The 18296-nt window shown below is 46.6% G+C and overlaps 1 protein-coding gene across 1 annotated transcript; it reads right to left on the bottom strand.

Annotated features, from left to right (window-relative positions):
* Positions 1-16886: 16886 nt before the first annotated feature.
* DIO3 (iodothyronine deiodinase 3) lies at positions 16887-17836 on the bottom strand. The gene has a single exon (XM_063147654.1). The coding sequence runs from the start codon at positions 17831-17833 to the stop codon at positions 16919-16921; it is 915 nt and encodes a 304-aa protein (XP_063003724.1). The 5' UTR covers positions 17834-17836; the 3' UTR covers positions 16887-16918.
* Between the last annotated feature and the right edge of the window lie 460 nt (positions 17837-18296).

The raw sequence follows: 18296 nt of genomic DNA, 5'->3' as shown, positions 1-18296 counted from the left end.
CAAAATGGGTATCATGGAGTTTAACGGAAACTCTCCAGTGCTATCTCCTGAAAACAAGGGGAAGGAAGGAAGGAAGGAGAGGAACCACTGTATCACTGTGCCCCCTGCACCCAACATGTAGAGCTAGTCTACCTTAGGGATTTCAAGTTGAAATCCCTGTTCAGTCATGATGCTCACTGAGGCCGTAGCTAGACCTAAGGTTTATCCCAGGATTGTCCTGAGGTTACAACCTGTTCATCTAGGTGCCACACAGGGCATCCAGCGCTCAGGCAGGGATGAACCCGGGATGATCCTGGGATAAACCTTAGGTTTAGCTACGGCCTGAGTGATCCTGAGCCAATCAGTCTCAGCCCTACCCTACCTCACAAGATTGTTGTGTAAATGGAATATGGGGGAGGGGGAAGAGACCCCTATTCTGAGCTCTTAGGAGGAATAAAAATGTCATAAATAATAAAATAATCCTTTAAACACAACAAGAAATCAACCACAAATTAATTCTGATGTAATTTAAGAATATATAAGGAAAATATATTCTGGTTCTTTCTATTTTCCTTAGCTACAGTATATCTATCTTATACAACTCTCTCTCTAATATTGCCTGATATTTCTTGCATGATGTGTATCCTACTCTTATACATGTTGGATCTATCTCCTTCTGTGTTTAAATATTAAAGTGACATATTAATGACATGATTGCCATGTGATTTCTGTTGCTGAAATTTGTCATCCTTTTGATCACTGTTCACCATACACTGAAGGAATTTTTTTAGAGAAAGAAAGAGGAAGTAAATGTCTGCTAATTTGTCTTTGACATTTCTCAATGCGCTCTTATCAGCTGAAAGTGCCTGTGATATGCATGGGCTTTGTCAGAGCTGAAGTCCTTCATTCTAATCTGATTGAAACAAGCCTCTAAGAATGCCCAATGCTGGGCAGTGATTCACTTGGAGAAGAGGCTGAGAGGATGGGATCAAATAACCTTGATTTGCGCAAATGTGAAGGATGACCTTTCCAAGGGATTTCCCCACCATTCATGGTGATTTACTGATGTGAAGTGTTTTAGAAAAACAACAGCTTCTAAAAAATCTATTAACAGGAATGGACAAGCATTGGACCACAGGCTAGCAGTTTTATCTGGCCCTTTGTAGATACACTAGATTTGATTCAAGGTATTGGAAAAGATGTGCTGTTGCACCATGTCCTGCTTGTTTATTCCTGGACGATGGCTGGTTGGCCACTGTGTGAACAGAGTGCTGAACTAGATGGACCCTTAGTTTGATCCAGCATGGCACTTCTTATATTCTTATGTGCCTGATGTTTTGCTCAGAAGAAAATAACAATATTTTAACCAAACATAATTACTGGTAGCCTTTGGTAGCCTTACTGTCCATGAATTTGTCTAATCCCATTTTAAAGCCATCCAAGCTGATGGCCATCACTATAACTTACACTTCTCTTTTGGGGCTCTGGATGCAACATGTGTTGTTCTAAGGGAAGCCCTTGGAGAATGCCACACTTCAAGAAGGATGCAGACAAGGTGGAGGGGGTTCAAAGGAGGGCAACGAGGATGATCAGGGGTCTGGAAACAAAGCTCTGTGAGGAGAGACGGAAAGAACTGAGCATGTTTAGCCTGGAGAAGAGAAGATTGAGGGGAGACATGAAAGCACTCTTCAAATATTTGAAAGGTTGTCACACAGAGGAGGGCCAGGATCTCTTCTTGATCATCCCAGTGTGCAGGACGCAGAATAATGGGCTCAAGTTACAGGAGCGCAGATTCTGGCTGGACATCAGGAAAAACCTTCTAACTGTTAGAGCAGTGCCACAATGGAACCAATTACCTAGGGGGGTTGTGGGCTCTCCCACACTAGAGGCCTTCAAGAGGCAGCTGGACAGCCATCTGTCAGGGATGCTCTAAGGTGGATTCCTGCACTGAGCAGGGGGTTGGACTCGATGGCTTTATAGGCCCCCTCCAACTCTACTATTCTATGATTCTATGAGAAAGAGATGATGCAAGTTTCCTTATGAAATTTGTCTACTCATGAGATGGTAAGATAGATTAGATTTCTAGCCCTTTGCCATAGCTGAGTGGGAGAATTACAGTTACTGGAGAAATCCACAATTAATTCAAATGAGTTTGGGTTTCTATGAATCTGCCATGTGGATTCTACAGCTGAGTGGCTTCTTCTGAGTCCCATGGATTCTGCAGGCTTGCTGACCATTTTTCTTTTACTTACTTGAATTATATTTAAATTTAGTTGTACAAAAATACAAAAGCTTAAAAAAAACTGACAGAAAATGTGTATTTTCCACCATAGGGTAAAGCAGAAAATGTCTGGGAAAGTCTCCTGCCTGAAAGCCTGGGGAGATGCCGTCAATCAATGCAGACAACAAGGTTCATCAGACAAATGCTAACTACTGCCCACTTATGGATGTTCGTGTGTCCTTTAGATGACATCATCTGCCTCCTGTGTGCCTCCCGCTCGTTTTCCATTGCAAAATAGACCCCTTTTAATCTGACTTTTTTTTTAAAAAAAATGGAATGTGCCACAATCTCCTGCTGTGTGCTGGAAAAGTGGTGCAATAAAAATGCCCCCTGCATGGGTCACGTGGTCTTTGTTTACTTCCTCTTTCTCCTCCGGGCAGTAATGAGAAAGTAATGAGGGACAAAAGCAGGGTTGGAGAAGCTATGGTAAGGAAACATGATTCCCTCCCATGTGAGGACGCTCAAGATTGAGCTCATCATTGCCTTCACCAGCCATACTGCTGGCCTGCTGAAAATGCCTCCCCCCACGTCAGCTGTGTTGTGGAGCAAACCAGCCCAATATACTTTGCATTACAATAATATTGTTGCAGGGAAAACTTACTTTCTCCCCAGCTACTGTGAGGATTGTAGCTAAGTTCAGAGAAAACAAGGAATTCTGAGGAGTGGTGGCAGATGACACCAGCAGCCCTGATGATAGAAAAGTGCTGGTACGACATCCCTGTGTGAGCTCTGGCTTTGCCTCACCACTGCCCCCACTGCCTTTAGCCTTGGGAGTGAATCTTCCGTTGCCATCAGCAGGGGCTGAAGTTTCCTTTGGTTGAAGCAGGTTTAGCATTATGTTTTACTCCAATTGGGTAGCAGGTTCCAGGGTGGGTGGGGCAATGCAAGTAAAGATAGCCAAGTTGGTCCAGAAGGGAGAAAAAACACGCACCCACCCAATCCACAGTTGGGCAATACCTTTCCTTTGGCTGGCCCTCAAAATAGTATTGCTCAACTGTAATGGTGTAGTGAGATAATGTTAGACTCTGGACTTAACAGTATTATGGGATGCCCCCTCTTTAGATGGTTATGCATCTATTAGTTAACCAAGCCAGCCCTGTTTTGTCTGGGGTGCTTCCTGCTCATTCCGCTGAGTTGGACTTCTTGTCCCACCCTGAGAGCCCAGTTGCCCAGCTGTGGATTTTCGGAAGTGCTGTCCAGAGAACTGGTGCAGTGAAACAGTTCAGAGTATTGTTTTTAAAAACAAGGTTCAGTTACCTTTGCTCCTCTCTGGCATTATTTGCGTTACTGCCTGATTCTCGGATTGTTATCTGAGTAAAAGAGAAGAGAAGATCGTAAGAAGAGCCATGCTGGATCAGACCAAGGGTCCATCTAATCCTGCATCCTGTTCACATATTGGCAAACCAGCTGCTCACAGGAAACTTACAAGCAGGACATGAGGGTGCAACAGCACCCTCCTGCCCCTGTTCTCCAGCAGTTGGGGTACATAGGCATACTGCCTGATACGGGAGGCTGCACTTAGCCATCAGGACTAGTAGCCATTGTTAGCCTTCTCCAGCAATTTGTCCAAACCCATTTTAAAGCCATTCGAATTGGTGACCATCACCACATTTTGTCGTAGTGACTTCCATAGTTTAACTATGTGCTGTGTGAAGAAGTCCTTCCATTTATCTGTCCTGAACCTCCCAGAAATCAGTTTCATGAGATGGCCCCGGGTTCTAGTATCATGAGAGAGGGAGAAAAAGTCTCTCTGTCCACATTCTCTACACCATACAGAACTTTGTACACTTCTACCATGGGGCTGTCTATACATCTTCTTTGCCCTGCGGTGGCTGCGCGGTGGCACTTTATACGATGGAGCCGCGGACTTACAGCCACTGTGGGGCTTTCCCCCCAAACTGTGCCTTTAAAAAGCCAGGAACTTACCTCAACTTTTCCCTTTGAAGCAAGGTCACCATGGCCCTTCCGCTATGTGACCTTGCTTTGGCGTCGAGCAGGGTGCATTCTGGGCCGGATGGCGACTGCTGATTGGTCACTGGGAGCTGGGAAGAGGATAGCGGTTGGGCTCGGATACCCAGATGACCACTGGAAACCCCCCACTCCCTCCTGGCCTGGGGATTTCCTGCCCCCACCCCACAGCAGTGATACTGCGAGGTTTCAGGGGAAAGAAGCGATGAAGTGGCACCGTGAAGACAGGCTCCATATCTCTGCTTCCTGGCCATTTTTCCCAAGCTAAACAATCCCAGCTGTTGAAACCTTCCTTCATGGGGAGATGCTCCAGCCCCTTGATTACTTTCGTTGCTTCTCTTTGCAATTTTTCTAGGTCCAAAATATATTTTGGGGTCAGAACACAGCACCTGAAGTGCTGGGCTAGCTGGACCCTTGGTTGGATCTAGCACAGCCCTTCTTGTCTTCTTATGAAGCAAGAGGTGCTTTAAGCCATCTGTGCAAAGATGCCATCAGACTGGAAGCTGAGACATCTTGGGTTCAAATGTCAGCTCTGCCACTAACTCACTGGGTGGCATTTGTCAATTCTGACTTCCTTCAGTCTCAGCTTCCTATGGGAATGATAATGCCAGCTGATTGGGCACTGCAAGCCTCTTCCATTCCCCCAGAGCAGGAGGCTGCCATATTTGTCTTTTGTTCCAAGCGCAAAAATGTTTAAGGCTGGCACTGTGTGTGTGATGTGTGTGTGTGTGTGTGTGTGTGTGTGTGTGTGTTGAGTATGCTTGCTTGCACATGCGCATGTGTACCTTTGATAAAAATAAATGGACGTGCCAATGCTGCACACGTTTGCTGTGTTGCAACAATGGGCTGTTATCCAGAGATTCACATGCACAAGACTTGAGTGCTCAGCTGGTGCTTTTTACGTACATTTGCCTCTCAAGCAGTTACTATGAATCCAGGGGAGGTTTTAAAGCTGTTTCCTCCCCCATTGTTTCTCTGCAAGGGGGCAAATGTAAGCAAAAGCAGCTGACAGTGCATAGAACAATTTCTAATCTTTCCTCCAGTAGGGTTTTTGCTGCACTCGAAGGAAAGTGGTTAAATGCTACATTAGGGGTAGGGAAGCTGGTGCTTTCCAGGTGTTTTGGATCCCTGACAGCTAGGTATGTTGGTAGGGGTGTTTGTAGTCCAAATCTTCTGGAGGGAACCAGATTGCCCACCCCTGGGCTACATGACATATAAATCAGCCAAGTACTATCACACCACCAACAAAAGAATAGCATTTAGGGGAATAGTCACTAGAAAGGGGGGGCAGTTATTTCAGAAATCACCAGAAAATGTTTATGGAGATTCCTGACCTACATTATGAACTTTTTCTGTGACATCTTTAAGAACATAAGAGCTCTGCTGGATCAAACCAAAGATCCCTCCAGGGGGCTGCCTTCATCGTGCCGAGTTGGCACTGTGTTCCTCCTTAACCCCGTGGTTTCACTTACTTGGGGTGTGTGTGTCAGGTAATCCCCATGCCAATGAGGGTACGGGAGTTGCCTCCCTGTGCTCCTCCTAGCTTCTGATGCCAAACACCAGTTGCCTTCTACCAGGACACCCGCCACCCCCCCCCCCCAATTGGCCACAGAGTGAGGTCATACTGCGAAAGAGCTGGAGTAACCTCACTCCCATCAAAAAAGTCGGGGTAAGTCCTCGACATTTTTACTGCACAGCTTTGTGGAAAAGCCCTGTCGTGGCCGTGAATCTGTGGCTGCTTCATATAACTGATGCAGCACACATTCGCAGCCACCACAGAGCTTTGAGCGTCTATAGTCAGTCCCCAGATAGCAGTCTTATACCTCAGGCATGGCAGCAAACCCCTGCCCTCCTGGAGTCCCAATCCGGCCTCTGGGTGTCCTCAGATGTCATGCCCATTTCTCCTGGCCCCGCCCCCTTTCCCCTAACCACCAATCATGTGGTACTTTCCTGGTTTTGGGAAGTTTTCCCCATTCTATGAGGTTGAAATGTCTCTCCTAAAGCTTAGTTACTGGAAATAAGACATTCACATTAAAATATGCTGGTATTTTGGGGAGGGGGCTCCCCTTTAGTCTTCAGCACCATCCGCCATTGGAATGCACCCCCTGCTTCTCCATAATGGAGTTCAGACCTTGGGCTGTAAGAGGCCTGATTTAGGTCCAAAATCCTGTTCTTCACATGGGCCAACAAGATGCCTTGGGATGCACATAAGCAAGGCATGGTGGAGGGAAGAGCCTTCACCCCCCTGTTGTTTCCCAGCCACAGGTAGCTCTAAAAAAAAGTCCTTCAGAAGGAATTTACTTATCACTGCACAGTCAGAGAACCCAAGGTAAAACAGAAGTATGTGGGAGACTTAAACAAGGATCTTGATAGGGTAGTTAAAAAGTTAATTTATCACTGTTTTAAGATTTCAGCATGCTCACTGGCAGATAAAATGGATCGTGACCAAAGACAATGGGTCTCATCAGACAAGCGTTTGTTACTGGCCACTCGCGGTGTTTCGTGGGTCCTTTTCATGACGATGTCCGCCTCCTGCGCATCTCCCGCTCCTTCTACTCATTTCTCCATCACAAAAAAAGACCTGGAAAATCCGCTTATTATTTTTTGCTGTAATGGAACTTGCCGCCATTTCCTGCTGTCTGCAGGAGAAGCAGCATGATCAAAATGCGCACTGAATGGGCCACGTGTTTGTCCCTATTGTGGGAGAGAAGCAGGAGGCAAAGTAATGGTAGGGGGATGCGATACACCCCCGCCCCCATCTGATGACACTCAGTGTTGTAGTGCAACAGTGAGCTTCTTGATACTTGTCCTCCACTATTTATTATCCATCCATCCATCCATCCATCCATCCATCCATCCATCCATCCATCCATTATTACAACTTGTATCCAATGGTGGATTCCATCTTAGTGGAAAGGACTTCTGCTCACGCAAATCAGAACATTGGATTTTTGTGGATTCCTCCCTCTCCTAAAACCAGAGCCAGCATCAAGGGTAGGCATGCTTGGGCACCTTCTGAGGGCCCACAACCAAGCAGGGGCCCACTGACAAGAACCCTCTGGAGTGGCTTCTTCTCTTCAATATTTTAACCTGCTTGTACACTTCCCTCTTGCTCTGGTTCAGACAACGGTGGTAGTGAGAAGGAGGAGCAGCAGATGCTGCTGCCTCCTTGTTCACTGGCTCTTTGCCTGTCAACAAAGCGAGTGATAGCAATGATGAGAAAGAAGAGGAGGAGGAGGAGGAGCAACAGCAGGTGGTAACGATGGTGGCAAGAAGGTGGGCTCACTGAATGAGGGGGATCATGGAGGTTGTCTGGTCCGACGGCCCTCAATAACCTGGAGCTGGCACTACCTCAAACCCATCTAAGTTTTTCACGTCCCCCCCCAAAAGCTTCTTCTTATGGTTGGAAGATCTTCCAGAACAGGATGGGGGGTACGGTGCAGCAGAGGGCTGAATTAACAAGGGGAGATTGGGACTTGCACATGAAAACTCTTTTTGCAAAGGCAAAGTCATCATTTTTATCCCAAATGTATTTCCCCTCCCACAAAAATCAGCTGAAGGGACCTTTCACGAGTGAAGCCCTTTCTTTCAGGGTAGGCCCCTTTGTGCAAGAAAGATGCAAAAGTCTGATCTGCCTTAATTTGGGTTGAACCAGGATTTGAATCCAGGTCTTCTTGGTTTAAGTCCAGCATTCTTCATTCTGATCCATTCTTCCCCAACCTGGTGCCCTCCAGATGTTTCAGACAACTTCCAGCATTCCTGACTGTTGGCCATGCTGGCTGGGGATGATGGGAGTTGAAGCCCCAAACATCTGGAGGGCACCAGGTTGGGGAAAGCTGTTCTAACCACTAAAATTCACTTCTTCTGTGCTGTGGGTTACTTGCTCAAACAGTGTGATTCTATTGATGGTTTCAGATAATGATATTCTATCCATGTTAACATCTTATCATGCACTTAAAAAAGAAAAAGAAAAATAGAATTGCTTTCAATCAATCATTTCTTGCCCTTGAGTAATCCTTTCTTGATCAACTCAAACACAATCCAGATGTATTCAGTTGTATTCATTGAAAAAAGGTTGTCACTGCTAACTGAAGCCCCATTAGGAATGCAGGAAAAATGAAGTTAAGGAATTGATAACGAATTTGCTGACTGCAGCAAGGCTGATTGTAGTTAGGAACTGGAAGATTCAAGGGGATTATTGTATTGAAGAAGGGTATAAAGAAGTATGGGATATAGCTATTAATGATAAATTGACATGTAATATTAAAGTGAGAAGAGGTATAGCAAAAACGAATGATTTTGAAGGAATCTGGAAACAGTTCCTAATATTTGTGTTTTCTAAGGGAAGTGGGAAACCGCCAGCAGAAGAAAGTATGAGATTTTGGAATCAGGAATAAGATCCCGAGGTGGGGGGGTGCACTTATATGTTAAGTATGATTATGTTATATAGATATGATATTAATGTTATTCAACATTTATGTAGTATGTTGTTTTTCTTTTAATTGTAATGGTGTATGTTTAAGTATTGCAAATAATTTTTAAAAAAAGGAATGCAGGAAGCTGCTTTACATCGAGGGAGACCAAGGGTCCATCTAGCTCAGTATTGTCAACACTCACTGGCAGCAGCTTTCCAGGGTTTCAGACAGGATTCTGCTTGGAGATGCTGAGGATCAAAACTGGGACCTTCTGCATGTAAAGCAGTTGTTCTACCATAGAGCTACACAGTCCTTTCCTTAAGCTGCACTTCATTGATTTCATCTGAACACGTTCCTCTTTTTCTATTGGTGGTTTGCCAGAGTTAGGCTGGAATTCTATGCCATGTAATAACAACTAACCATGCAATAATCCTGAATAAATAAATAAATAAATAAATAAGCCGTTTGACCTGGAGTAACACCTCCTGGCTCAAATCAAATAAACAGAGAGCCATGAAGATAACGAGGAAACTGCAACAGATAGCAATTCTTTGCTCAGTTTCAAGCAATTGACTCTCTGGGTTATTAGGGTCATGGCATCCATCGACATGAGGGAGGATTTCTTGATGAGATGTGGAAAGTTACGGCAAAGAGTGCAGGGCTTTTTCAGCACTTCCGTACTTCAGCTTTGTATATTTCTTTCAGGGCTAGGAGAGGGGAGGCCCAATTTAGAGATTTGTGAATCAGCAAAATGCAAGCTGATCCAAGGCTCTCCAAATTCCACCTCAACTTGTGTCCATATCAGATTGCAAGCCTTCTTCTTCTTCTTCTTCTTCTTCTTCTTCTTCTTCTTCTTCTTCTTCTTCTTCTTCTTCTTCTTCTTCTTCTTCTTCTTTTCACACACAAAGTCCTGGGGCATTTTCTCATGCATTCACCCAAATGTAGGCATCAAGTTACCTGAAGAACTCCTAATGTCTCTGCATCTGCATGTCTTGTATTCCTTGCGCTGGAGCAGAGGTGGAGTCTGGAACATCCTCCTCAGCCAGGAACATGGCCACAGAGAGAAAGGGTGGAGAGGACTTGAAAAGCGAGGAGGGACATGATCATACCCCCCCCTCCTTGTAATTTGAGGACTGTCTTTAGAACAATGGTGACATTTAATGACTGGATGATTTTATTGCTATCATCGGCTTTTAAGCCAAAACCTGATGTGCCAAATTAAACATCGCTGTGCATGTGCACAGAGGCATAGTTTTATTTGCCCCAATATTGGATGGTGATCACATGGCATTGGCCTTTGTGCAAGATGTTGTGCAAACTGCACAATTGTTATGAGGAGCTGGATGCTGCCATGGCGCTAACAGGCCAGAGGCCACCATGTGGGGCTGGAGCCAGGGCTGGAAGCCAGAACAAAACAGCCTCTGCTGTTTTCTGAGAACAGAGGAAGGGGCGGCCCAAATATAGCCACAGCAATGACACGCTGGCCATTTAAAGGTACAGTAACATTCTTCAGGATGCAACAGAACCTATGAAATGGGCAGAGAACTATAAGCAAAGATGGGACTCCTGCTTGAATCGAATGTGGCACAAAATTCAGATAACCTACCATTACATTTGGAAAAGAATTCCCCTCAGGCACCAAGGCAGGATCAACGGGCAGACAGAATCTCTTTCAGCCTGTGGGGCTGAAATCAATTTCAGAGGAACTCTCAGGGGCCAGAGTGGTGGGTGGGGCTGAAATAGGGTGACCATATGGAAAGGAGGACAGGGCAAATGTATTTTTAACGGTTGCACAGAGAAGGGAATTTCAGAAGGTGTCATTTGTATGCATGCAGCGCCAGGTGAAATAGTTAAAGGTGCAGGAGCCCTGCCCTCTTGACGAGATACAAAAAAGGGCAGGGCTCCTGCAGCTTTAACTGTTGTGACGTAGAGGGAATTTCACCAGGCGCTGCATGCATACAACTGACAACTGCTGCAATTCCCTTCTCTATGCAACTGTTAAAGAGACAGGAACCATGTCCTCCTTTCCACAGGGTCACCCTAGCTGAAAGCAAAATGTGGGCATGGCCAAAATATCAGCATATTTTATCTTAAAGATTTTACTGCCAGTAACTAAGCTTTCGTAGAGGCATTTCAACCTTTAGGAATGGGGGAAAAAACTTGCTCAAAAGCCGGGAATCACCAAACAATTGGTGGTTGGGGAAAGGAGTGTGGCCAACCAGGGGCCCAGGAAGGCAGGACTGGGACCCCTGATGGGTTAGACATGCTCCCTAGGCTGAAATTCTTTATGCCTGACTTATTATTTTAATATTTATTGTTATATTTAATTGTATCCTGCCTTTCCCCCCATACTGGAACTCAAAGCGGCTTTACAAAATTAAAACACATACAATTAAAACATATAAACAGGACTATGCAAAAGTTTTAAAATATAATTAAATCATCTAATTTAAAAAATTAAAAGAAAAATGTCAAATAAAAAAATAATACAGCACCATAACAAGGTCCAGACTATTACCCAAAGGCCTGCTGGAACAAAAACATTTTTACCTGCCTCCGAAAATGTAGCAAGGAGGGAGCCTTATGGCTTCATGAGGCCAGTGGTTCCAATAAATTGCAGGAATTGTAGAAAAGGCGTGTGTGTATTAAGGATGTACGGATTCTATAAAATCCATTCCATCTGCATTTTGTGGATTGTCAGGTGCCTTTCATTTTTTTAATCTGCTCATTGACGGAACCAGTTTTTTATTCCAATTTTCTGAATTTGCACAAACTCACATTTGTGAAAATGTGCAAGCCCCCTCTAAAATATACAAACCCCTCCAAAATGTACAATTTTGTGCTTTAGTGTTGAGGGGAAATGTGCTTTCTGTTTTTATTTTACATATTTTTCTATGACTAAATTTGTGTAGAATTCTGTAAAGCTTTTTTTAAAAAAATAAATAAATAAAAAACAGTCTGCAATTCTGAGTAATCTGTGTGATTTGGGAAATTTGGTCCTTGGGTTGGATTCATAGAAATCTTAACTCATCTGAAGTTGTGGTTTTAACTTGATTAATGGTTTAATTTGTTTTTAGCTGTGTATATTGTTTTATATTGTATGATTTTATCTGTATGCCACCCTGAGATCCTAGTAATATAGGGTGGGATACAAATGTTTTAAATAAATAAATAATAAATAAATAGTGTGCATGCATATGTATATACAGTGGTTCTCAACCTTCCTAATGCCGCGACCCTTTAATACAGTTCCTCATGTTGTGGTGACCCCCAACCATAAAATTATTTTCGTTCTTCTCTACACGATCCATTGTCATGGGATGGTTTGCTAATGAAAATAATACATAACAATAGCTTTAATAATACAAAAGATGATACATGACATAGTTCAGTCAATACAGTTTCCTAAGACCATCGGAAATATGTATTTTCCGATGTTCTTAGGCGACCCCTGTGAAAGGGTCATTCGACCCCCAAAGGGGTCCCGACCCACAGGTTGAGAACCGCTGTACTAGGGTGACCATATCTATCTTTAACAGTTGTATAGAAAAGGGAATTTCAGCAGGTGTCATTTGTATGCATGCAGCACCTGGTGAAATTCCGTCTTTACCAATTCCCTCTTTACGAGATACAAAAGAGGGCAGGGCTCCTGCAACTTTAATGGTTGTGATGAAAAGGGAATTTCACCAGGTGCTGCATGCATACAAATGACACCTGCTGAAATTCGCCTTTCCTATACAACTGTTAAAGATGCAAGAGCCCTGTGCTTCTTTCCATATAGTCACCCTAATAGTACACATGCACACCCCCCCCACACCCCCACACCCCCACACACATCTGATTTGACTAAGTATTGTAACAGAGCAGGGATACAAACCCATATCTTCTTGGTTAAAGTCCAACACTTTAACTATCACAGTACTCAAGTTATAGGTTACTTGTTGAAATGCTATGACAATGTTGGTGGTTTGATGGTATTTGGCTGGTATTCTATACCAGGGGTGGGCAGAAGAGACATCGGGATGGACTCTTTAATTCTAAGTGTATGTCTGTCCTGTAAACTACCAGTGGTGGAACTTGAGGTTCTAGAAAGCACCACCACAACCAACAAAGTATACCTTATAAGCCGGAAGCTGGCTTGCCCCTGCTCTATATACCATGTCACATCTAACCATGCTATTATAATTAAAAAACTAAATAATAATTAGCTAACTACTTCGGCTCGAGTAATACCCCCTTTCCAAAATCAAATAAACAGAGAGCCGTGGAGATAAAGAGGAAACCACAACAGATAGCGGTTATTTGCTGAGTTGCAAGTGGTAGACCCTTGGGGTTATTGGGGTCGTAGTGCCTGCACGAAGCAGGCTTCCTTGAAGGGGTGTGGAAAGTTACAGCAGAGAGGGCAAGCATCTTTGCCAGGCTACGAGAGAACAGGTCCGATTCGAAATGTTATGCTGCCAAACTAAAGGAACACTGTGTTGGTGTTTCACATGACTGGGACCATATTTGAAGAGCAATGACAAAGGGGAAAGGTGTTTGTAAGGGTCTGGGAATTATCAATGTCCACGTATGATTGATCTAATTATTAAGACCATCTTGGAGGCTTTTCTAGGTGCCGCCACCAACAATGGTGGGAAGGGTAGTTACAAGGAAAGAGCTTTCTCTGCAGTGGCCTCCACCATCTGTGGAATGACCTTCCCAAGGAGATCCAACTGGCATCTTCACTGTATGGCCTAGTTCACACATAACAACAAGAGAACCCATGGTTTGTTTTTGCATTGTGAATTCTGTTTTGTTTGTGGTTAACAACCCATAGTTAAACCATAGTGCAGGGTTTGCACATAATAACAACCCATGATTCAGCAACAACCCATGAGTCAATGACAAGCCATCCTCAAGCCATACTTAGGGTTGTTGTTATATGTAAACCAGATCTATATGTTTAGATGCTAGGTTAAGACTTCTGATTACTTTGATGCTAGCTCTAATATTTTTAATATTTTAATATTTTGATATTTCCATTGTTTTATTTATTGTTCTCATTGTTATTTTATTATTTTAAGTTCCCCCCTTAAACTAATAATTGTAAATGGCCCCCAGGGCAACAGCTAGTCATGGAGCATATGCGTTTGTTAAACAAACAAGCAAACTTGATAGATGTTTTCAAATAAGTAACAAAAATATGAGCAGGATTAAAGGAGTCAGAATGGCTGAAAAATGTGTTGCATTTTCTGAAGAATACTATGCATATAATGCTGCAATTCTGAGTCTTGTGTATTTAGGAATACGTTTCATTGAACCCAGTGGAACACATCTGGGTGGCATGTAGTGGCGGCTGGTGGCTCTGATTCTAGTGGGGCTGTGAATCCATTCTGAGCTTCAGTCAGCACCATGCAGAAGTTTAAAGGTGCTGTCCAAGGTGCTGAACCTAGGGTGGAAATTGGGTTCAGCACCTTGGATAGCTCCTTCAGAGTTCTGGCTGGCTCTGACCGAAACCCAGAATGGATTCACTGTCCCACTGTAATCACAGCCACCAGCCGACACTGGTGGCACGCTTCTTGGCTGAAGCTTTACTCAACATCACAGCCTTTTGGTTGTGAGCGTGCCCCTATGGCTTGAAACAGTATGCAAATATTTGCAGCTGTGATACATAAGATTAGATACGCACATGCCTAATGATGCAGCAACTGCTTGGAAAGGGTTACCATTGAGCAATATTGCAAATTCCAGCAAAGGCCATGAAGCTCCATCTAAGAGATCATCTTCTCCCATCACGAGGGATCAGTTCTCCTCAACTTTGGACAGCCAAACTGGATGTCCTTTTCCCAGCTCTTCCATTCTTGTTCAAATTTTATTAATACTTAGGACCAAAGGTGGAGTCAGTGGCACAGATAACTGTGGACAAGTAACCATGGTGGAAGACAATATGTGGACAAGGCTTTGAAGTAACTCAAGTCTTAACGATAACAAGGGTAGTTCATTGGTTTTATCTTTTCAGAACACACATTTGGGGCCATTGGTTGGGATTCCAACTATTCCCCGTTGCTTCAGAGGATACTGCAGTATACTTTGGAGTTTCCCCTAGAAGTTTAGGACTCGCCACCAAGCAATACATCCTGCACAGTTGTTGTTTGCTCCTTCTTTACACACCTGAAGAACTCTGTGTAGTTAACAGCAGCAGATCCCCGATGTCTCCAGACTTCTTCAATCCTACAGATGCTGGCATGGGAATAGCCCCACCAGAACAGAGTTGGCTTTGCTTTCGAGGTCCAGTTTCAGATTGCAATGGGACTCTGTTGAACATGGAGTACAGAGTTCCCCAATGTTGGCCTTGATCCAGGATCTGCCTTCTGTGAGAGAAAGGGCTTTGAAGGTCCCTCTGCCTGATTTTGGGGCGGGGGGGATTCCCCCTTCCCCCCACCCCCACTACTGCTCACTCCATTCAGAAGGGTCTACTGACTCTCTGTGACCCATTTTCAGGGGGCTGAAGGTGCTGCCATGGGAAGGACAGGGCAAGGAAGCTCACTTCCATCAGCACAGTTGATCCAGAGTAAATCTGGAACCAACCCTTGGTGCCTGCCAGCTGTTTTGGATGACAGCTCGCAGAATTCCTGACCTTAGCTCATGCTGCCTGGGGCTGATGGGAACTGAAGTCCAAAATTTGTGGAGAATAGCAGGTTGGAGAAAATTGGGGTATGCTGCTGCTTGAATGAGGTGGGTTAAATGTTCCCCCCCCATGAAATCCACAACTCCTAACCTGATTCCTCCCCCCATTTTAGCCAAATCATGCCCCTGTAACCTTCTAAAAAACAAAACAAAAGCACTTATCTAGGGACATCACAAAATGAAAGGGGTCCATCCCCCACCACTGTAATTCAAGTGCTAGGTTTGGCCACATCACACCCAACATTTGGAAATAAATCCCCCCAAAATCAGTAGGATTGGTTAGAACGCAACAGGATGCTAGGCTTTCCAGTGGACACTTTTCAGGACTGAGTCACACAAAGCATCCTTTTAAAAACACATCCCGCAACCCATAAAAAGCAAGTTAGCAGCTGGCTGCCCTGTTAGCCATGACCTTGTCCGCAGTGCATGTGGAGGAACAGCAGCGAAAGGGAGATTTCTTGCCACCACTTTTGCTTTCAGTTCAAAAGATCCAAACGAATACTCAATTATCTTTATTAATAACGTTATAAAAAGTTCATAAAAAACTGGACATTTTACAAAAAGAAATGAAGAAGTCCAACAAAAACCGACACATAGAAATCACATAAATAGACATTCTTTTTTCCTTTTTTTTTGCTTTCCTTGTTTTTTTTTTTTACTGGCAATTCTAGTATCTCAGAACATCAGACGCGATTTCCTGGCGTTGCATCCACCATTTCAAAACCGGTCATCACAAAGAAACACTAGAAATCCCAGCAAAGGGCTTTGCCAGGATGGCAGAAGACCACTTGGGCTCTTAGACAACAGACACACGTGCACCTCAGCAGAAGACCGTTTCCCACCGGAAACACACGCAAACACACACCCCACACATGTGCAGTCTCTCTCTCTCTCTCTCTCTCTCTCTCTCTCTCTCTCTCTCACACACACACACACACACACACACAGAAACTTCCATGAAAATAGTAAACGCTGTTCCCCCCACACAAGAGAGAGATAGAGATAGATAGATAGATAGAGAGTCCTTCAAAATAAAACAGAAATAAGAAAAATAAACAAACTGCACGTCGACATGAATGTTAATAACAGATGCTGGCAAATCAACATGATTTGAATAGTGGAAACGAAGAGAGTCTTGGGCACGTCTTGCATGAAAACTCACACAGAAGCCTCTTGGGCAGCCTTTCCCTTCACCGGGCTGGCTGGGGATGTGGATGCTGGGAGTTGCAGTCCGACACATCTGGAGAGCGCCCGACTGGGGAAGGCTGTGAGCCGCAGGGGCGGGTGGCTCCGATGTCGGCGGGGTGGCGAATCCGCTCCAGGTCCCAGCCAGAACTCGGAAGGAGCTCTCCGAAGTGCTGAAGCCGGCTGCTTCGGCGTCCTGACTGGTTCGGACTGAAGGCCAGAGCGGATGCACTGCCCCGCTGACACGGGAGGCACCAGCCTCCCATGGCTGTAAGTCTTGGTTGTTGCGGGATGGGGGAACGAGAGGGAGGGCGGGAGGGAGGCGTCGCTCCTGGACGGCTCTGCGGGCGGCTCTCCCCTGCCGCCGGGACCTCTCCCTGCCTCCCTGCCTCCGTGGGCGGACGGCCGGCCGGCGTGGCCCCGCTTACACCTGGACGACCACGGTGCTGGGCCCGCCCTGCAGGAGGCGGCTCCTGTACTGGTCTAGCCAGCGCCGGAGTTCGGAGATCTTGTAGCCCTCGGGCCCGCGGCCGCCCTGGTACTTCACCAGGCGCTCCTGCACGATGTAGAGGCGCTCGAAGTAGGCCCCGTAGGCGGCGCTCGAGGCGTTGTCCATGGTGTCGACGGCCAGCGCGCAGCCCGGCGCGCCCCGCTGCATGAGCTGCGCCGCCCGCAGCCGGTCCTGCAGGCACTGGTGCTTGGGGATGTCGTAGCAGGCGTCCGAGCTGACCCAGCCGTCGGACGGGTGCGCCTCCTCGATGTAGACCAGCAGGAAGTCGGCCACGTCCACGAAGCGCGCGGCCAGGCGCTCGAAGGCGCGCAGGCGGGCCATGAAGGGCGGTCAGGTGCAGCTGCCGAAGTTGAGGATCAGCGGCCGCTTGCCGCGCGCGTAGTCCAGGATGCGCGCCCGCGTCCGCCCGTCCAGCTGGATGACCTCGGGGTTGGGCGCCGCCGCGCCCACGTGCGCCGCCTTGAAGAAGTCCAGCTTCTGCCCGTGCCACACCGCCTTGAGCGACTCCAGCGTGAACATGCGGTTCGAGTCGGACACGCACAGCGGAGGGTCGTCCGCGGGCGCGCCGCCTCCGCCCTCCTGCTCTTCCTCTTCCTCCTCCTCCTCCTCCTCCTGCTGCTGCTCCTCGCCTCCTCCCCCCGCCGCCGCCTCCTCCTCCTCGCTGGTCACCGCCGCCGTCGCCGTCGTCAGCAGCAGCTTCTTGCGGATGCACAGGAAATCCAGAAGCCAGAGCATCACGGCCGTCAGCAGGAAGCGCGGCAGCAGCAGCACGCAGGCGGCCGCCTGGCTCAGCGCCTGCAAGGTGTGGGCGCCCAGCGAGTGCAGCATCGCGGCGGCCCCGGCCCCGGCAGCAGCAGCAGCAGCCCTGGCCGCAGGCGCACACGCTGGGCGGAATCGCCGCCGCCGCTCGCTCCCACCACTCCTCCGGCTGGCTGAGCCGCTGAGATCCCGCTTCTCCTTAAGCCCATTTTATAGTCGGGGATTTAAATGAAAAAGTGACTCCACCTCCGGCCAGGAACACGCCCCCTTTGGAACTTGAGCCCGGGGATTACCTACCCCTCCACTCCAATGACCTAAAAATACACTGGCAAGAAAGAGGAGGGCGAGGAGGAGGAGGAGGAGGAAGAAGAAAGGCGGGGGGGGGGAGGAGGAGGAGGGGGGAAGAGACAGACGGACCCGACCCGGCCGGGAGGACGGGGACGTGCCACGGCGCAGGAAACAGACGCCAGCCGGCCAGCCAGAGGGCACAGTCGGGGGCTTCTCCGGAGAGCGAGCGAGCCAGGAATAACCA

The sequence above is a fragment of the Elgaria multicarinata genome, chromosome 2, assembly GCF_023053635.1.
Source record: "Elgaria multicarinata webbii isolate HBS135686 ecotype San Diego chromosome 2, rElgMul1.1.pri, whole genome shotgun sequence".
Lineage (NCBI taxonomy): Eukaryota > Metazoa > Chordata > Lepidosauria > Squamata > Anguidae > Elgaria > Elgaria multicarinata.
This window is presented reverse-complemented; position numbering and strand designations above follow the sequence as displayed.